At 38.0% G+C, this 22,333-nt stretch overlaps 1 protein-coding gene across 1 annotated transcript in view; it reads left to right on the forward strand.

The window, feature by feature from the left end:
• Positions 1 to 22,333, forward strand: part of LOC140239328 (protein DD3-3-like) — a 31,394-nt gene that overhangs the window by 2,591 nt on the left and 6,470 nt on the right. The window contains exons 3-9 of the mRNA XM_072319204.1: positions 2,154 to 2,231; positions 14,100 to 14,277; positions 16,434 to 16,616; positions 17,502 to 17,691; positions 19,794 to 19,957; positions 20,750 to 20,993; positions 21,872 to 21,934. Of these exons, the coding sequence (XP_072175305.1) occupies positions 2,154 to 2,231; positions 14,100 to 14,277; positions 16,434 to 16,616; positions 17,502 to 17,691; positions 19,794 to 19,957; positions 20,750 to 20,993; positions 21,872 to 21,934 (1,100 nt within the window). The remainder of the gene's footprint in view (positions 1 to 2,153; positions 2,232 to 14,099; positions 14,278 to 16,433; positions 16,617 to 17,501; positions 17,692 to 19,793; positions 19,958 to 20,749; positions 20,994 to 21,871; positions 21,935 to 22,333) is intronic.

The raw sequence follows: 22,333 nt of genomic DNA on the forward strand, positions 1-22,333 counted from the left end.
CGATCGCCCTCCGTCCGGCGTCCGTTGTGCGTCGTCCGTCGTGCGTAAACTTTTTACATTTTCATCTTCTTCTAGAAAACCCCAAGACCAATTTTCATCAAACTTGGCAGGTAGCATCCCTAGGGGGTTAGGAACTCAATTTGTTAAATTGAGCACCATGCCCCACCCAGGGGGCCCCCAGGGGGGCCCAAACCCCCAAAAATTAAGGAATCTGTAAAAATCTTCTTCTCTAGAACCAGAAGTGATAGAGCTAAGTTAATACTATGAGTTGGTACATTGATGACTGTAGTTTCAAGTTTGTTCATGGCAGAATCAGGGGTGCCCCCCTCAGGACCCTGGGGAGGGGGGTGGGGAGGGGTCCTAATGGGGCCTAAATTGTACATTTTCATCTTCTTCTTGAGAACCCCATAACCCATTTTCACCAAACTTGGCAGGTAGTATCCCTAGGGGGTTAGGATCTCAATTTGTTAAAATGGGCACCATGCCCCACCCAGGGGTTCCCCAGGGGGGCCCAAACCCCCCGAAATGAAGGAATCTTTAAAAATCATCTAAGAATCAGAAGTTATAGAGCTAAGATAATACTGTGAGTGAGTACATTAATGACTGTAGTTTCAAGTTTGTTCATAGCAGATCCAGGGGTGCCCCTCTTGGGGGCGGGGGGTTGGGAAGTTCCAAATGGGGGCCTGAATTGTACATTTTCATCTTCTTCCTGAAAACCTTATGATGGATTTTCGTCAAACTTGGCAGGTAGCATCCCTAGGGCGTCAGGATCTCAATTTATCAAAATGGGCACCATGCCCCACCCAGAGGGCCCCAGGGGGCCCCAATCCCCCCCCCCCCCCGAGATCTCAGCCATCAGTGGTGCGATCACAACGAAATTTGGCATGCGTGACACCCACGTCTTAATCTACAAGATTGTGTCATTAGATTTTTTGAAACAATCACTATCTGATTTTAATTAATTAATTAATTATGCAAAATAAGCCCAAGATCATATTTTAGCCTTAAGAATTAAAAGCATTGAGAGTCTACTTTTTGGTATGTGTATCTGTTTTAACATATTCAACAATTTTACATCACAAAAACTTCCAAGAGTCATTTAATTTCTTATGTATTTTATTGTTTTCGGAATTTCTAATGTATTTCTTTTTTTTACTTTGTTTTTTTCTATTTTTTTTTTAACTGGAAATTGTTACTGACCACTTTTCTACCGTAATTAGCCTAAAATAAATCAGTGAAAGTGATTAATTGCAAGAATAATCAGGTTTTTATGACTTTCATGACAGAGCACTGTTTTCCATAGGAAATGTACACAAAATCACAAAATTGTGCCTGTTTTTGGGTGACATGCCATTACAAAAATGGGCATGGCTTCAAAAGAGTACGCGTGGACGTTGCAAATTTGGTCTCAAAAGTTGCGTGAGACTTCAACAAAGAAAGTCAAGAAACCTCGCAATGAGGCCTTCTCGTGTTACAGAATTCTTGCGCGAAATGTCAAAGGTCTGCCCCCCCCCCCCCCCCCCCCCAGCCCTTTTAGGGTTAAAGGGTGTGTACAGTTCTGGTCGAGGTGAAGATTTAGCTTTTAACATTTTGTGAGATATTCAGAAACCGCTCTATGAGATGTCAAAGAGCATGCAGTTCTAAGGGGTATCAAAAGTTTATTCGATGAAAATCGGTTTTGAAATGGCTGAGATATCCAAAAACAAGGTGAAACAAAGAGATACTAATAAAGTTGGGGCATGTCGCCTTTTATTATTAGCACTTTTTTGGATAAATTATCTCAGCCATTTGAAAACCAATTTTCATCAAATAAACGTTGAATCCTTCTTAAAATTACATGCTCTTTCATATTTCATAGAAGTATTTTCATTATCTCATTTAGGAATGTTCCAAACATGAATCCCTACCTCAACCAGTACTGTACAGTCCCTTTAAAGGGAATAGTACTCAGCAAGGCCTGTTTTGCCAGCTTTTATCTTCATCTGTTTGTAAGATTATGATGCTTCCTGCATAATTTTGATCTTGATGATTTATTATTCCTCTGCAATATAGATGTGCGTGAAGTTATCACTTTGACTTAATTTCTTTACGTTAATTATTGCATTTGTTCTGTTTAATTTTTTTCTTCCCTTTTGTATCCATGTGTACTACAGAATAACAACAGGGGTGGATACAATGTAGGAGAAACACAACAGAATGCCAATACCCAAGAACAAAACCAGTACCGAATGGTAAGTTTAACTGAGCACTTTGTATTGTTTAGTACTGATCAAGAATGTTAAAGAAATTAAAATTCAAAAAAGTTTAAAAGATTTGATGTTTTTGAATTATTGTGGTTGTATACATAGTATTGTATTCATTATCAATTTTCTGTTACTGTGGCAGGATTTTTGTGCTGTGCATCAGATTCTAACTATAAAGTACTGTACTGTACAGTACTGTGAGAGGTTTCTGCAATAATCTAATTAAGAGTAGAAAGTAATGGACTTTAAAAGTTCTGAGTAAGTTTTGGTGAAGCAACGATTCCCATAGCAACCCAGCATATGCAAATAAGATGACAATGTCATGACCTCACAAGTATCGCATTGACTTACACATGAACGCTGAAAGAATTTCCTTCTTTGAAATGATAACTTGTATCCATTGCATGTGATCAAAAATTTTGTCGTATTGAAATGTTGTGCTTGAATAACCAGTCAATAATTGAGTGGCCTTGAGGGGGATAACTCAGCGCATTTATTGTGTGAAGTAGAATCTCATTGCCCAAGTCAAATGATATAACAAAATGATAAATCAAACAAAAATTCAGAAAGAGCATACTTGAAAATATGGACAATTAATGTGATCACATCTTAAATTTCATTTCAAAGGGGGAAAAATAAGAATACTTTGGAGCAATTTACCAATATTGCCCACTTGCACTTGGAGCGAGAGTTTTTACATATCAAGCATTCATGTAACAGATGAGGCAAAGTACTAGTACTCACATTTATTGCCTGCTGTTTTACATGCAAAGTCCCATTAATTTTCTTCAGTGGACAATAAACAATATTTTAGCCCACAGATTTGATTGCTTATCAAAATGGGGCAATAAGATGGAAAATTTTCATTCTGAGATGCCTGATGCTATTGTTAAAGGTGCATAGTCCCGGTAGTGTAGAGAGCGCTATTGATGATACTGCTGATCACCGTTAGCATTGATATGAAGATTGCCGAAGTTGAGCTGTCATCAAGAGTCAAGCGCATAGGTGTTGCTTAGTAACGTTGCCTTCTTGTCTTCTCTGCGCATCACCCAGTCTGTAGTAATGCCAGGGTGCGTGCATATGTGCTTCTTATTATGACATCACAAAAGAAGTATGCTAAAGCTGTCATCCCCTTTAGTGGAATCATGAGCCGAACTGTGATCGGACCACTGACTGTACAGTGGATCAGACTTCTTCGGACTTGGGGAAGTGGGTCACAGCGTAAGCGCCAAAGAGGTGTCGATAGCATGGGTCTCTATAGGAAACTTGCGCCGTGCGCCCACGTATGCATTTGACTAAAACACTGGGACCATGCACCTTTAATTATGTCTTTTACAGGAGAAGAGTTGGTGTTGCCAAATCACTGATCAATGGAAAATATCAATTAAGCAATCCATTAGAGTTGTTTCCAGTTAATGATGTCATTACCACTGCTGATGAGCTTTTTTTATATACATGTTGTTGTGACATAGAAAATATTGGCAATGATGTAATGATACTTGTAACAATGTTGAAAATGAAAAGTTACCTCTTACGATGTACATTTATTTGCTGGTTTAAGACAGTTTATGTTGATGAGGAACTGAAACCTATAATAAACTTGGACAGAATTAACATCATGAGCATTTCAACTACATACGTAACATTCCCCCATCCCCCACCCCATAAAAACATCTTCGACCACATTGCATCCTTAAGTTTGTTTTCAATCACAACACGTAGCTTTCATCTATGTATGATTTATCCATATTATTGTCTTTTCTCTCTCTGTCTCTCTTTAGTGTAAACAGAATAAAATCTTGTGAAAATATCCTTATTGGTTCAAAAAAGATACACTTTACTCATTTAAATGTCATTTCAGTACATTCAGCAAGGTTTTGTCAACATTAAAAAAGGACCTTCAGAGTTGAAAGAATTGTTTGTCGAATTTTCCTTTCATAGCACAGAACAAAAGTGGAAAGTAGACTCAAAATGGATACTGGATCTTACTTTCATGGTGATTAGTGCACAAAGATAAACACAAATCATTGCTTTCTGTGAGTTTGTGATAATGGTTTCATGTGACACCAACAGTTTTAACTATCTCCTTGCTGTGCCCTCGCTGGAAGAACAGACCACTGACAAACAAAGCTAAAACTAAAGCATCAGAAGAGAATGAAGAGAGCTTTGGCATATGGTAGGGACCTCAAGCAGAGTCCAGATTACCATTATATAAAGGGTCCACTATTAAACAAATTTCTGAACCTGAATTTAGGAGGGCCTGATGTGGTGACATTGAGAATTGGTGACAACACTTTTATGTTTCTTTAATCACCGTCAGAATGAAAGTAAGCTGAGTACTAGCACACCATCACCTTTTGGGGCAAAATGCTTTATGTTTTTCTGGGAAAATACAAAGTTGTATTGATGCCTTCCATGAACATCTGCTCTTTGGTGTGCTTTACCTTTGAGCTAGAGATATGTCATGTTATTATTGTTTTCATAGTGAATGCTTATCAATTGTCCTAGAGCATGATCAGTGAAGTTTCGTTCAGTCAAATGTCAATGCCATGTACAGATGACCTGCTGCTTGTATCCTGTCTTCCTCCTGTGCATAATGCATAGAAAACTAAATCTCCTCTTGCATTTTGCTTCGTTATTGGATTCTTTCTTTCTTCTTTCCTTTTCAAACTTCCTTTTTTTTCTCTCAAACTTCTCTTTTCTTTCTTCCTTTTCAAATTCTCATTCTCATTTTTCTTCCTGGTCTTTTTCCTCATCTTCATCTACTCTTCCTCGATTCTTTCATAACATTTTTCTTCTCTTCTTTTTTTTTTTTTTTTACATCCTTTCTGCTCATCATCATCATCCTTGCGTCATAAAGGTGCCCAGAATACGCAGTTCTACTTGCGTCACAAATATTTTTATTGGGGATAGAATGCACTTTGTGCAGTACAACACATGTTTCTAGGAGTCAGGTGGTGATTGTATCTTACTAGTTTACGTAAGGAGTAACCAAAAGCTGTGAAGAGAGCTAACACCAGATTCCTACTCCCCCCCCCCCCCTTAACAAAAAGCCCGACAACAACCAAAGATGGAAGCAGAAAACAGACTATTCTGCATTAAGGTGAAGTAGAGGTTTCCCAGGAGGGGCCTCACATTGTGCAGAACCAGGAACTAATTTAGAGCTTGGCCAGAGAAAGAGACATCAGTTTATTTCCAAAATACCATCAATTACGTCACAGACATTCACAAAAGCCCCAGGAACTAACCTCAGTTTAGGAGATTAACAAGGCCTGAAAACACCGCCATAAAGAAACAAGAACAACAAATAGAGCTTTCATATTGCGTAGATTGCTTGAATAGAGCCAGGATGTGTAGACCAGCGGTTGCCATCACTCACAGGGGCCCCAATTCATTACAGAGGACAGTAAAGCAGGAAGTACTTGCTCAGCTGCCTTGGATACAAACCAAAGGTTTAGCCTTATTTGGGCTTTAACTAGACCTATGGGGGACCCCTCTGAAATGAGACAAAACAATTAGGCATTTATCCTCACCTACTCATCCATACCTTCCCATCCACCCACCCCCAACCTGTCTGTCACCAATTCATGCCTGACAGGGCAATCTAGAGTTTGACATACAAGAGAACATAGGTCTCCTTTTGATTTTTTTGATTTCCCCCTCACCTCACCCCACCCCTCTCTTTTCTTTTTCTTTTTCTTTTTTTTTTTGGGGGGGGGGTGTGACCATCAGAGGACAATAACCTTTTGTGCTTTGAGGTAGATGGTCAGTCCCTGGTCACTCATGTGTTATATCCTTCTCAGTACATGAAGGTCTTACTTCCTTGTGTGACTCGTTAAGTAAGGTATGCATTTGTTGGAAGAAAAATGACAGCTTAAAGGTAGGGGATACCTTTTACAGACCTCCCAAAATGCAGCAAAACATTTAATATGAACCTCAGGGGACTTGCTTGGGCCACTGCGTAGAAATTTGGAAGTCAACAGTTATCCAAAATTTGAATAATGCACAAAACTCAACTACTCAGTAGTTCTGTGTGTCAGCCTTTTTGTTGCATTCTTCTGTATTTGTGATCTATAAACACAAATCTAAAAGTACAAGAGCTGATGTAATAACATATAGAGTGTGTGGCAAGAATGTTTATAGAAATGTTTGTAAGTGTTGATGAACTTTCTTCACAAAATATACATGATGGACACACATGCAGTGCATGGGTCTGCAAAGGTAGCCTAGTAATGTACTGGAATTTACGGTGAGCCCCGAAAAGAATTCAATTCAAAATCTAACGGTCAATAAAAATGTACTAAATGTTACCTTCCACTTTAAATACTTCATGGGAGTTTCTAAAATGATACTCTCTTCAACATACCACTGTGTTTATACAACTCTTCATTTAAGGCATACAAATGGGATTCCCTACCTTTAATACTTGGCTTGGGGGGGGGGGGGTAGGGCTACACATTTTACTTACTGTAGAATAGCAATTCATTCCTTTACATTATTGGTTGCGTATGAATGATTAAAAGATCTGTGCAAAGTGCATAATATAGAAAAATCCTCTCATAAGCCAAACTTGCCAGCTAAGTATACGCTACAATGTATGTTTAAGATTTTTGGAGAAACTACTTTCTAGCAGGGAATATTACTAGGTATCCTTTTTTGTTTCCTGTCCATACAGTGTGTAAGCTGTGAATTTAACCATTCAAATCAAAATTATTCTCACTTGCATCATGTTATTTTTTAAACTCTTGTTGGAGTTCTGTCAGTAAAATTGTACATGATAGTAGAAATTGGGAATTTTTGCCTCAATCTTTAGTCCATAAAGTGCTGTTATTATTACAACTTAGAGAGATATGCCAATGAAGGCATCAATTTGAGTGGAATGAATACAGAACTGCAGTGTTGATACTAACAATACAAACTACGCAATTCCAATGATTTTACAGGTGATTAAGTACCGGTACACGTCATATACTAAAATCACCTTCATTTTTGTGTGTGTTATTACGTCGTCTTATCCGAGGATAGTTTGAATAGAGTCACATCCATTCTTTGTATAGTATGATATACTGAATTGCAAATAAACCTAATGAATGGGATCAAAATGTGGAAAGCAGACAATCCAAGCTGCAAAGTTCTGCAAAACTCAGCAGCAAATTAGTTTCAGTCATAGGGTGTTTAAATACAATCCTTGTTCTGCATGAAAGGCCATTGCGACCTGATTTATGCGAGGGGTTCAATCATTGCAAACTACAGTTAAACTCGCATAAGTCGATCTTCTCGGGACTGAGCAAAACACATCGACTTAGGCGAGTTTCGACTTGTACGTAAGTCGAAAAAAATCGACTTAAAGTTACACCACACGTACATAAATGTATAATGTACATGTATGTTGTCTACTCTGGAGCCGAGAGCTGGAGCGGTGTGCCCGATATTTGCCCTTCAGCAAGACACTTTATCCACATTGATGCAGGCCAGGGCTCCACACTATAACTTTTATTTTTATTTTGGTGGCCCCAAAATGATTGATTTTTATTTTTTGGTGGCCCGAACAAAAAAACAAAAACAAAAACAAGCAAAACTAAATCGGTCCTACGTTCGGTCCGAAGGTTACCGTTATTTATTTCTGATTGTAAAAGCAGTCATCCACCATTTACAAGTATTTTAACACCTTCCGGAGCCGAATGTTGCCGTTAATCATTTTCAAATGTAAAAACAAGCAACCGACATTCATTCTAGGATCTTACGGAGCTGAATATCATCCTTATTCATTTCCGAACGTGAAAGCAAACATCCGCTTTTTATTTCATCTAAATGAGCCGATTGATACCGTTAATCATTTCCAAATGTAAAAGAAACAATCTGTTACTTATTTTAGCATCGTACAGAGGAGAATATTACCGTTATTCGATCTCCAAATTCAAAAGCAAACACCCGACATTTATTTTATGATCGTAAGGAGCCGAATGTTACTGCTGTCCACTTCCGAAAGTGAAATGAATCATCTGACATTTATTTTGGCATCTTCAGGAGTCGAATGTTACATGCTATTGACTTTCGAACGTAAAAGCGAACTTTCGGCAATTATTTCATCATCGTACTGAGTTGAATACTATAGTTATTCATTTCCGAACGCCAAAGCAAACATTCAACATTTATTTTAGCATCTTCCGGAGCTGAATATTATTGCTATTTACTTTCGAACATAAAAGCAAACATAAGACATTCATTTTATCATCGGACGGAGTTGAATACTATTGTTATTCATTTCCGAACGTTAAAGCAAATATCAAACATTAACTTTACCATCAAACGCAGCTAAATGTTACTGTTATTCATTTCGAAATTTAAAAGCAAACATCCGACAGTTATTTAGCATCGTATGGAGAAGAATATTACTGCTATTCACTTCCGAACGTAAAAACAATCATCTGACATTTATTTTAGCATCTTCTGGAGCCGAATGTTATTGCTATTTACTTTCGAAAGTAAAAGCAAACACCCGACATTTATCTCATCGTCGTACGAAGTTGATTATTATTGTTATTCATTTCTGAACGTCAAAGGGATAATTCGACATTTACTTTAGCATCTTCCGGAGCTGAATGTTAATGTTATTTACTTTCGAACGTAAAAGTAAACATCCGACATTTATTTCATCATCGTACGAAGTTGATTATTATTGTTATTCATTTCCAAACGTCAAAGGGATAATTCGACATTTACTTTAGCATCTTCCGGAGCTGAATGTAATTGTTATTTACTTTCGAACGTAAAAGTAAACATCCGGCATTTATTTTATCATCGTATGGAGTTGAATATCATTATTTTTCATATCCGAACGTCAAAGCAAACATTCGACATTCATTTCAGCATCTTCCGGATACTTTTTTTATCCTTATTCATTTCCGAACGCAAAATCAAATCTCTGACATTCCAAAAGTATAAGCAAACATCCGACATTTATTTTAGTATTATACGGAATCGAATATTACCGTTATTCATTTCCAAAATTAAAAGAGCAAACATCTGACATTTATTCAGCATCTTATGGAACCGATTGTTACCGCTTCATTTCCAAAACTGCAGGCAAACATTCGGCTTTTTTGGTGGCCCGGCGTGCGTTTTTGGTGACCCCGGTTGCAAATTAACCATTCGCGAAATCGTGATTCGATTCGCGAAAAGACTCCGCTAAATATAAGGCATAGATCGCTACACTCGGCAGGGGCTACGTCGTCCTTTCACCAGATCTCGTTACAAAACCAAAATCTCGCGTGAGTTCTTGCGTTACCTATCGTTAATGTTAACGAAACATCGTTAATTTGCGCTAGGGATCGTTACTCATCGTTGCTACAAACGTTAATTTTCCCGATCGTTAGTTTGCGTTACAAACGATTCAGGTGAAACCGCTTGCGTTAATGAAACGTTAATGTTTATTTACGCAGTTTCTTTTGGTATATACTGTATGTAAACAAAAACTGGCGTCTCGTGATTTTGACAGTGATTTATTACACAATAAAATCTTATTCGACTTAGGCACAGTGAATTCAATGGTTTTTCCGTGAAAGTGTTCTTGGAATTTCATCGACTTAAGCGAGTATTCGACTTAAAAAATTCGACTTATGAGTGAATTAATACACGTAAGTCAATGGGGAAAAATCGGGACTTTTTAAAATTATCGACTTGCGCGATTATTCGACATATGCGATGTCGACTTAGGCGAGTTTAACTGTACGCAATTCAGAAAAAAATGCTGGGAATAGAGTTTGAAGAACTGCATTAACATTGTTCACATGTGGTGACCCAATCAAGTATTTTCCTAGCTCTAAATTCGTGCATGCAGTACACATACACAGTCTCTTTTTTTCCCCCATCAGTTTACCATGTAGAGGAATTGAAGTGGAAAGAACGGAACAGTTTGCCACCCATTCCTGCAAAATCTCTTTAGTGAACATCCTTCTGACCTCTACCTGGGATTAAATCTCAGATTGAAGTCCCCTTGCAGTAGCAGTACTAATGGCCCAAATTGCATCTAGCATGATAAGAAAGAGATACCCCTCAGACTACCAGCAATTTACTTATTACGTAACAGCATTCAAGTTAGTAAAAAAAAAGATTATCTCTTCGAATTCAAAATAACTACAAAGTATGTTCTCCAACTAAAGAAGCAACAAAGAAAAAAGGATCTTGCACATGTCTGCTCCAGAAATATGCAACGAATTGGAGTATTCTGCTTCTTTGCTTACAGAAATCAAGGGATGTTATGCTTTCACCATAATTTGAAATGCACTCAAAGGGTAGCAGTGTTGAAGCAGTGTGTTCAGTGTAAATATTTGTGAGTTAAAGTGATTACACCAAGAGAACAAGGGAAGCCACGCTTGTGGAGATAGATACTGGTACCAAGGAGGTGTGGAATATAATCGGCAGTTTCCTTTGTAAAGATATTAGGCTCTCATATATGGCACATACCCACCTCGATTTCAAGTAATTTCTCATTTCTCCTAGCGCTATTATTTAAGCCCTAGTTTACGCTGTGGTGGGGGGAAAAGGAAGTTGGTAGTCATTGCATGGCAAGGAATTCTGATGTTTGATCGATGGTTTGGTATCCGCCAGCCTTCACTGGATGTCGCACAGGATGTCGAGGGTCGATAAGTGTGTGTTCCAAAGGGCAGGTAGTGAGAAATATGTGCGGATGATATGCACAGCTTTGCGGAAGGTGATTCAGCGTGATTCCACCTTGATGTGGTTGTAAATTGATTCAGCATACATTGTATAATGTTCATTGATTGTTGGATTCTTTTAGTCTTGTGTTTCCATTTTTATCTAACCACATCCAATACAATATAAACTTTTTAAATGAAAGTCATCCTGTAGCCACAGGAGATGATTTCATCTTACAATGAAAAACCAATTAAAAGGAAGGAGAAAAAAAAAAATCAGGAAGAGAGTATTCTTGTCAGTGTTCTAACAAATACTGCTTAAAAAACACTGTAAATTCCTGTTTTAAGAAGGCATCAAGAGTTTGCATTTTTTGCTCAAATTCAGCCCAACACTCATGTACATTGTAGTCAGTTCTAACCATGGAGCTATCCATGCCATTGTTCTAAATGCATGCCACCTGAATTTGTAGTTTTAGACTTGAAGCAACCAAGAAGAGCATTCCAGCACATATGTACTCTTGATTTTGATAATGAACATTAAACATGGAAGTGATGCAATTTTATTTGAATATACTGAAGGAAAGTCACCCAAAATATTACAAAGTTTTGAATGATTCACATTCTTAATATTGTAAATGTTACTACTGTACAAGAAAATTGTAAGAAAAATCACTTTGTAGTTTTTTTTTTCTTTTTGTAATCCATCAAATCGTGTAATTGCATTTAAAACTTTTCACAATTGCAGTTTGACAAACGATTATACCATGTATTGCAAATTTCTTTTGATTCTTCATTGTACAATGTCACAGCTAATCACATGTAAGTGGTCTCAAGGAAGCATCCATGCTGAGTAGACTTTTGCCTGAATAAAAGAGCATAATTACAAAGCAGGAATTTTGCTTTTAATTCTGTCAAGTGGAGAAAGAAAAAAAAAAGATAAGAGGAATGTGATTAAAGGCAGCCAGATTATGGCATGATTGTCCGAGGCAATAGAAAGAAATGTGTGAAAAAAAGTCCCTGAAAATCAGATAAAGAGTTTGAAAGTTTATGGTTACAACGAAATAAGATTCTTGGGCCCAAATTCACAAAGGTGGTACAAATGAAACCATGGTTTAAACCATGGACAAGTACCATGGAGCCCCAAGTGTCGCATGGAATATTTCGTTACGAAATCAGTTATTTCGTTGATGAAATGACTATTATGTAACGAAATGACAACATTTTGTAACTAAATGAACATTTCGTCCACAAAATGATAATTTTGTTAACGAAACGGTCATTTTGTCGACGAAATGACCAATTTCATAATGAAATCTTCTGTGCGACACTTGGCGCTCCATGGTTTTTGTCCGTGGTTTTAATAAACCATAGTTTCATTTGTACCACCTTCGTGAATTCGGGCCTTGTAGTTTGGCGCACTTTCGTTAAGATATGCCTGTCGATATTGTTTTTCCCTTGAGAATTTAATCTTGTTTACATAATTTTGCTCTGTATTTCTTTAGGTGTACCTGAATTACAATCCCTGTTGACCCTGTCTCTCATTTCGTCCGATCTTATCTAAATTTGTTGCGTAGATTATCATCATTGAGGCATGAAGTCATAAATATTATACGCAATATTCATGTTTGTATAGTTATTTTGGGGGTTGTTGTGAGTTTGTGTGTGACGAGGATTTTACTTCCTTTGTTGGTTTGGTACTATTCTCTCAATTTGTTTTGGCAGTCTGCCATGGGTAGTCAATCATGCAAGGGAAAAATCATCTTCAATTTAAAAATGATCAAATATAGAAGTTGTTTTTTCCCCAAACACACAGTACCTCATTAGAGAAATTACATCATAATACATTACATCCTTTGTCAATGAATTTCACATCTAAATTTATATCTTATTGAGGTATGACTACGTCATCTGTGACGTCTTCTTATCAAATTGGTTCTCAGTGTGTCTTCATTTGAACTTATTTTGACGACATCCATTCATTTTATGTAATCACAGATGTTTTCAAATACCAGAATTACATCATTTGGCAACAGAGCAAGTGTAAACTGTGCAAGAGTGTTTATCAAAGCATACAATGTATTGCACATAGTCTAATAGCCATTTTTTAATTATTATGTTTGTGTTAGGAACTTTCAGAGGAATCATGCCATCTTGCTTTAAGCTGGAGTAGAGTTTTGTAAGCAAGTTTTAGACTGGAAAGACTCTTTTTACACAGAATGAATATTTTGATGCTGAAGTATTTGAAATGATAATCTTCTTCACGAGAGATATCCATACTCCTCCAGTATGCCCAAGTATATGCTGAAAATGTTCAATATGCATAGCCAGTTGGTGCATCTTTTTGTGCCGCTATATACTTACTTTTTTTTTTTCTGTTTAATACCTGTTTACAAGACCGAGATTACAAAGAGGTCTGTCCCCAATTAAAAAGCGAAGATAGGAAGTGTGTCTCAGAGGCAATTTTGTTTGCAGATCTCAAGTAAGCTTTCAAAGAAATGAAGGGTTATGGACTGTTTGTAATGATATCAAATGTGAAATTAGTGTGAAATGAAAGTGTTGTCCCACTTAAAAGTTGAGTCTGAAAAGAAAAAGTAACATTTTATAAGTGCAACAGTGAAAATTTGATCAAAATCACATAACAATAAAGGAAGTTATGTAATTGTGAAGTTTGGTTGATATTTGCAAAGCAGTTCTCAAACAGTTGATATGAATGCATCCATAAGTAAGCTGATGATGTCATCACCTCAAAGTTTTCCATTGATCACTTTTGAAAATGTGTAGTTTTTTCCTGCTATGAAAGAGTAAAACAATAATATTCCTTGAGCTTACTAACTTTGGCAATACTGATTAGGCAAATTTTGTACATATTAGAATTTGAAATTGGGGCATAAATGCATAAAACAAAAAACTTGTGCACAAATGATATGACAAGTTGTGAAGGGATGACAGCATCGACTCACTCATTGGCATATTCATATCGACAATTTGAAAAGTGTTTTGTGAAAAATTAGGGAAACTGCTTTTGATCTTCATAACTTCTTTAATTCTTATGCAATTTTGATCAAATTTTCAATATTGTGCTTATGAAATTTTACCTTTTCTGTATCAGACTATAGCTTTTAACATAGCTGGAATTCCCTTTTAGAGATTTTAATATGAAATATCTAATGAGCAAGTGTGCCTTTGCATTTTTCCACAGCAATTCTTTGCCAGTGCAAACTTTGAGACGATGCAGAACGACCAGGGAAAGAGCTTCTACACCGTGGAGTGGACCAACCAGCACGGCTGCGGTGGTGATGAGGACACGGACCCGCACAAGCTCAACTGCAACATCGTCATCCAGTACATGTGTCAGCCCAATGCGAACACCGCCCAAGGTACGTATTGCACGTGCTCAGTGCAGCGCAGCTCTGTCAAGAGTGCACCAGGCTCGCAGTTAACACACTCAGCACTGCTGTTCTGATTATTTCTATTGCCATGGCACCCAATGACCTTGCTAAATTGGTTTTGATAAAGTTAATTTAGACTTAGAGATAGTTCATCTGAACCCTGTGAGTGCTTGGGTGCTTTACTGTAACCTGCCAGACAGTTGATCTCCCAACCCAAACCTGCATAAAAGTAAGCAAGCCCACCTAGGTATAGCAATAATTTCCTGTCCAACAGGAAGGTCAAGATGACAAAATAGGAATCGGGATGATAAGATAATCTTTCTTATCGGTTTCCATGCATCTGGGTCTATTGGTGACAAAAAGTGCTCAGAACACACATGTCAATTAGTGAACAAATCGTAGAAATGGTTAACATCCATTTGTCTATTCACATCATTCAAGACTTATGTTGAAATTGCCACATCATTACTGTAAGTAGTTTTACATCTCGTATGAAAAATACCGACATATCTCAATAGTGATTTCAGGAATGAAACAAAAAATCAAGATTTGTTGATAAATTTGACTTCTTTGTCGCGGATGGATATAGACGCTAAGTATTTGAGGAAAACAGCAAAAACTGCACAGAGCAGCTTCACTCATCAGTGCTGCGTGCTTACCGGTGGTTTTATTTTTAAGTATAATCCAAACAAATTATTTTATTCATTTTCCTGTCTGATTTCTGATACATCCTTCTCTTATTGACTCATTTTATTCTTTTTATTTTATTTAACGGTGGGAAAAATGTTAGGACTGTAATGTATAAAGTATGTTGTAAAGTGCAATGCTATCATGTTTTGAAGATACAATTGTATCCTGTTTCAGTCCATCTTGAAATCTCTCCCACTGATTGTATGGTATGTGATAAGATACCTCGTCAGAGTTTGAGCTTTGTTTTGAGAGAATGCTTGAGTGCCAAACAGAACATGCAGATAGTAGGTGCCCTATACCCTTTTGCCACAAGCTTGGCAGACGTCATCGGCCCAGTTTTAACGGTCTATGTGCTTCCTCATATTTGCTTTTGTTGTTTGTTCATCTTGTTTGTTCATAGATAGATGATAAAATTTAGAGAGGCAAGATAGAGATTGACAAGTATACATTCAGTGCAGGGTTGAATTACCAGTGAAGAATTTAATATTTTTGAGAAACATGTTTAAATCAATCATAGATTGCATTGAGCTTTCTAAACTGACTAGGGAATGGTATTGGATCATATATTTGTTTGATTATTCTGACTAGGAAATGGTATTGGATCATATATTTGTTTGATTATTCATCACAAGGCCTTTGTGCTTTCATGCTTATGCTCGAGAGGAATGTGCATGAATCTATATGTGTACTATCAAAAGAGCTAGCTACCAAGAAAAACTGGTAGTGTATTTAGACACTGACGCACAGAATCTACAGTCTGTGTCTATCACTTTTCATAGCATTTGCTTTCACACACTTATTTCGGTAGCACCAGTTTGGGCGAGGCTGGCAGAAAGATCTATTTGTTCTTGCTTAAAAATCAAACATATATTTTATGGTACAGTCACAGTGTGTGTTTGTGCATTGATGCATGGCTTTATACATTGTGTTTGAACATGTCTGTGAATGCATGAAAAAACAAACAAAACCAAACAAAACTGTGTCTGGTGAACTGCGCCTTTGTAAGGATACACGTAGACATGTAGTCTGACTTTGACTAGCATGGAGTGTAATTTTTGCATGTGATATGCCTAATAGCTTTCTAAACTAGACTTTTTGGTCACTTGTGTATTTCTCCGCCAACATTCATTACCAATAGTGATGAAACCTAGTGAAAATTATATAATCAGATACCGGTATATATAGAAAAAAAGAAAAGAAATTGCAGTATGGGTGTGGGAGGTAAGCATTCTCAATGCTCAAAATTTAACCAGAGTCCCCCCCCCCCCCCACACACACACACACACCCTTTTCCACTCTTTTTTTTTATGTTATAGGCTTTAAAAAATACTTTAAAAACCCTGCAGCATAGCATTGGTGAGCATGTTTACAATAAAAGTGCAGACTTTGCCGTGGGTATATAAATCATGCTCATTACTTTTCTCGTCTCATTTACCTATTGCACGTTTGTCCAGGCAATGACGATACTATCCGCAATGGTGAGAACACGAACACGCAGAACCACACTCCGCGCAACAATGCCAACGAGAACCAGAACCAGGCAGCCAACCGCAAGAACAACAATGTGCAGGCCAACCGCTTCCTGCAAGAGCAGTGGGAAAATTATGATGCCTGCTACATCCGAGAGAGAAATGCCGGTGAGTGATGGCAGCCCCATCCTAGCTGGTTGTCATGGAAACTCCTCCCTCCCATCTTCTTCTCCTTGTCACCATCCTTACCTCTCGATTCCCTTCATATCACTTACACTTCTAGTTACCCGAGACTTCAACAATTGTAGGTATCATATTGTTCATGGTTAAAGGGGATGGCTAGTATCTGATCAGTGGGAATCATTGGGAATGCTGGAGATGATTGTTCCAATTCTTGTGGGATTCATTTAAGAGCACATTATATATCTATTGTTGTGTGAAAATTATTTGCTTCAGAACGGTCTCATTTTCAAGTAATGTGCAGTTTAATGCCCCATCACTGTACGAGCATGCTAGCCTGGAACCATTAAACTGAGGATGAGTCCCATGTATACTCGGGTAGGTGTATATAGGAAATGGGTGTTGTAGCAAAATCAGTCCGTTAGCGGGTCAATGGCACATTAATGGTGCATGGACTTATGATAGTACATACAGTATAATTGACCTATACTAATTTATCCTTAACTACAGTGTAAGAATATCCTGACTCTTCTCTCACATTTCATTATCTCCTTCCACATTGCATCCACCCTTCTAGTACAGTGGAATAAGTTTACTTCCACTAAGGAGGTTATATTTTTGTCAGCATTGATTTATTTGTTTGCAAAATGTCTGTTTGCAAAATGTCTCAAAAATTTTAGAACAGATTTGTATCCTAACTGCACCATGTCTCCATAACATTAGCAAATATTAATAGCATGATTAGTGATACTTTGCATTTTGTTATACGTACAACAAAGAAAGACATTTTGTGGATGTATTGCCCCAACCACTGCGGTCAATCTGAAAAGACCACTCAGAACAATTGTCCGCGATTCCTTCCCCCATGTCCAGGTCTGTTTACCGCTGACCAGAAGCTGAAGAACAACAACCAGGGCTACAGCTCGGCCATCTTCACCCGCCAGAACCCCAACGGCCAGCGTAGGGGATACGAGTGTCCCGAGGAGCGCGACTACTACCCGTACTGGCACCCCAACCAGTGGAGGGATGCTGCCATCTTGGTCGGAAACATGTCCGAGTGCGAGTGAGTACAGACTGCTTTGGCTCAGAGAAACCTGTGAAGGCGCTAGTCCTTTCATTTTATTTCTTCTTTTGTTTTATTGTAAGTATCTGAGATATGAATGCACAGATCCAGTTCTGGTCTACTGTAAAAGCAGAAATGTTCACGTGCATTTTAATTTTGTGTGAGCCAAGGTTTGCAAAATTAAAATGCGCATGAAAGTTCTTGTCAAGATAATAATGCATTGGATGCCAGTAGCAATTCGAAAAAAAAAAAATGCTACGAGAGAAAGAGGCCATCGGCTCTAATTCACAAAAATTTCATACCACAAATATTTCATGCTTTATGTTTATTTAGTGTGCAGCAGATATCCAACTATGTCCTAATTCAGGGCTCGTCACTAATGGTGGCCCGGTGGCCCGGGGCCACCAAAAACGCACGTCAGGCCACCAAAATTTCAGAAATGAAGAATTTGGTGGCCTGATCGGGCCACCAAAAAAGGTCGGATGTTTGCCTTTGGGCCACCAAAAATAAAACTTAGTGTGGAGCCCTGCCTAATTAATGATGTTATGGCTGCCAAAATCCATACACCAAAGTCAGGGAGGTGGCAATGGAAAAATGCATTGGGGACTGGAGACCCTTGCATGTTACATGTATCTGAAGAGGTTTACAATCATTCCCAATTAATAGGGGCGTACGCATCCTCTTCTCTTGTCAGAGTAAAAAGAGATTTATGATTTTTCGTTAGCCTCCTATAGGAATCTGGGAGACTTGACAGCTTTGTGGTGTATTTGATTTTGCACAATAAGTCACTTTTTTGAGCAAGTGTGTACACAGGGGAGGAAAATGCTATCCCTGTTGAGCTTTATTTAGTCTTTACAAACCTGGGTATAGAAGAAAAAAAAAATCATGTGTGAAAGCCAGGGAAGTCTTGATTATCTTGGTCTTGATTCTATTCAGTGCTTCAGTGGAAGACCTTCATGGTAATGGAATATCTGAGAGAATATCAAGAGGTCACATTATTTAACAACATTTCCAGTTGAAAAACAAAACAAAAGTGAGCTGTATGGTGCTGCATAGTGGCAGTGTGTCTGGTATTGTGAGAAAATGAAACCACAGTAAAGATGATGTGGTTCTTCAAAAATGTGAGGGGTTTTTTAAGCTTTGTAGAGGTGAAAATATTCGAATGGTGAGTGCTCAGAGGAATTTGTGCCACGCTCAATTCTTTTGTAGACAGTAATGCTAAATAATTCATTTTACAAGTGAGTTTACTCTCAAAGCTGACATTTGTTCAGAGGTAATCCTGATAATGGCATAACATAATTTTAGTAACTCTCATATGCTTGGGTATTTCTGTATTCATTTGAACACTACACAGCACAGTCAGCAAAGTAAAACAACTTTTTGAAATTATACTCACTATGTGGGTCAAACAGTATTTTTAACAAGAATAGGCGAAAGCGTTGGCAAAGTGATCATTGCAAGCGAGCAGTGAAAAAGAACGAAAAATGCAAGCTGATGCAGCTGCTTGCGTTCGTCCTCCAGCTATTGGCTAAATGTCCTTGGACTGACAATCAGTAAATAGGGGTCACATGATCTAGGTAATCCCTTCTTTAATGCATTGCTGTTCATGTTGGATTGCAGCAAAATGGGTGTGCATAACTGGCGTCGCTGCCAAGCATTGGGGAGGAACTCAATGAATGCCAAAAGAATATTTTGGCAAGGCATAGCTGTTAAAGTGAGGGGATATTTCAATGGTTGAAGGTGCGTGTCTCTCGTAATGCAAATTATTATTGTGAGAGGTCTGAAATGGCCATGTCCTTATTGTAGAGCTCTTGGGATCACAAATAGAGCATACATGTACAATGACAGCATACCAATGATATGCCCCAAAGTAATCAGATTTTGAACTCTGTATCTTTGGGCATTTAGATCAAATTCAAAGAGCGAGAGAGAGAGGAAAAAAAGATCAGCAAGATTAGTGAGTCACTTAAAAGATGAAAACGATGAATTGCATGCTTTTTAGGAAAAACTTGAAGGTGAATAGAACGCCTCCTCCGTCCAACTTGTAGGAGTTTTAAGCTAGGTCATTAATCAGTTTCTCATTTACCTATTCCTTCCTGAAGGTACTACCAAGCCGAGAGTTTCAACGTCAAGGAGAAATACGAGTGTGTGGAGTTCTATGGCAACGGACAGCGCAAGCACGCCTCGCGGTACAATAATGAGGCTGACTGCACTGCTAATGATGGTCAGTGGCTGGCGTTCACCAACTACCTCGAGAAGGCACCCCGTAAGTCGACTTACCTCAAGTTATTTTGCAGAGAGGATCATTACAAATAGCATTGATCTAATATCAAAAGTCAGTGAATGGGGTACATATCGTCGTCTGAGAACCAAAAGGGTGCTATTTGGTTCTAAGATTCGAGCATAAACAAAAACGAAACAATTTTCATGAAATAAAAAGTTTATTTAATCAAACGTGGGTAGATTTATAAGCATTGTTCCATATATCAGGTAAAAGAGTGCCTTTGTGGTTTTGATTATTGAACATGTTACTGAAAATGAAAATAATCTAAAATTGACGCCATAATGTAGAGGAGATCAAGCTATACAATGTGATACCAATTCAATTCAATTCAATAGTTTATTTATTTCCATCTTCCAAAAACAAAGAAAAAGAGAACATGATTCATAGCGGTACAAGTTTTCGGTTTGTCTTTCATTCGTCTGATAAGGGCAGTTTTTTTTCAAATACAATATATAGTAAATGGATGAATGATGTCATGAAAAAAAGAAACAATGCACTTTGTCATGGCAACAAAAATAGTAAATAATCATAACGATGGAAAACAGTATTCCACTATTAAAAAAGCCAAGCTTGTAAGACGTGAAACACTGGAACCAATAATTCAGTACCCCCAACGATTGCAATAACGGCCTTCTGGTTCCCAGCAGACAGTTTATAGTATTACAAATGTTTTCAGTTCCGTTGTTTTTGTGGTTTTGTTACTTCACAATCTTTCCTTGTCACGATGGATGGTGTTCATTCTTTAATACACTTCAACTACCTTCTCCCACCTAGAATTCAACACAGAGGCCCAGTGCAACGCAGCCACGGGCAACGGAATCACCTACAAGTGGGGCCGTCCCTGGAATGAGCAAAACATGCAGTGCCTGGTGGCCCTGAAGGCCCCCGACTGCCAGCGGGCCCCCTGGACCAGGGTCAACCACAACGGCAATGCACGGGGCGGAGAAGCCAGCCGCTACACAATGACACTGCCGTTCTTCCCATCAGCCACAACACAGAGGTGTGCCATGCGTCTCAGGTAAGTGTTTCCTTCGCTTTTTCATCTTCACAAGCTCTCTCACTTCCACTAAGAAGTATACTGTAAAACCAGAAATTTTCGTGTGCGTGAAAGTATCATGAATTTCGCAATTGGTTTGGTCGGGGAGGTTCTCATTTTAAGGTGTTTGTACATTGAATGGCTCTGGATTATTGTTTTTCTTTGATTAAAGGTAGGGAATCCCATTTGCACGCCTTAAATGAAGAGTTGTATAAATACAGTGGTATGTTGAAGAGAGTATCATTTTAGAAACTCCCATAAAGTATTGAAAGTGGAAGGTAACATTTAGTACATTTTTTTTGACCGTTAGATTTTGAATTGAATTGTTTTCGGGGCTCACCGTAAATTCCAGTACATTACTAGGCTACCTTTGCAGACCCATGTACTGGATGTGTGTCCATCATGTATATTTTGTGAAGAAAGTTCATCAACACTTACAAACATTTCTATATACATTCTTGCCACACACTCTATATGTTATTACATCAGCTCTTGTACTTTTAGATTTGTGTTTATAGATCACAAATACAGAAGAATGCAACAAAAGGCGTAATTGTGGCTGACACACAGAACTACTGAGTAGTTGAGTTTTGTGCATTATTCAAATTTTAGATAACTGTTGACTTCCAAATTTCTAAGCAGTGGCCTAAGCAAGTCCCCTGAGGTTCATATTTAATGTTTTGCTGCATTTTGGGAGGTCTGTAAAAGGTATCCCCTACCTTTAAGAAGTTTGCTCCAGCTTAATTCTCTTAAATGCCGGTGATACTGATATGATACTCCCCCCCCCCCCCCCCAAAAAAAAAAAAAAAAAAAAGAAATGAACATAATCCTGTCTTCTTCTTTTTTCCACCACATTCTAGGTATAACATCTCAACTGATGATTATGATCCATGGAACACCACATCTGCACAAAACCAAGATACGTAAGTATAAGACAGCATACTTAATTTCGTTTTAAAAAAAAGAAAAAAAAAAGGACAAGGTGTCTCCCAGGCAAATCTGAACATGGAATGAATTACTGATCCAAGCTTGTCACATGGTCATGAAACTGTCCATGGTCCAGGAATCGGGCCTTAAACATCACCCAAGAAGAGTATTCAGAGTGAGAATTCCACAGGTCATACCCCCATAGACACCTTATTCATCTCATGGTAACCTCAAGAAATTTGTCTGTAGAAATACGGCACATGTGGTTTAACAGGAAATTGTCAGCTTTTTAAAAATTTCATTAGCATTTGATAGTCATACAGTAGGTAGTTTCAGAATGTGAAAATGCAGTCATGCTATGTAATCGTGCTGACTATCTTTCAAGAAATATATCT

Source organism: Diadema setosum, chromosome 2, assembly GCF_964275005.1.
Source record: "Diadema setosum chromosome 2, eeDiaSeto1, whole genome shotgun sequence".
Taxonomy (NCBI): Eukaryota; Metazoa; Echinodermata; class Echinoidea; order Diadematoida; family Diadematidae; genus Diadema; species Diadema setosum.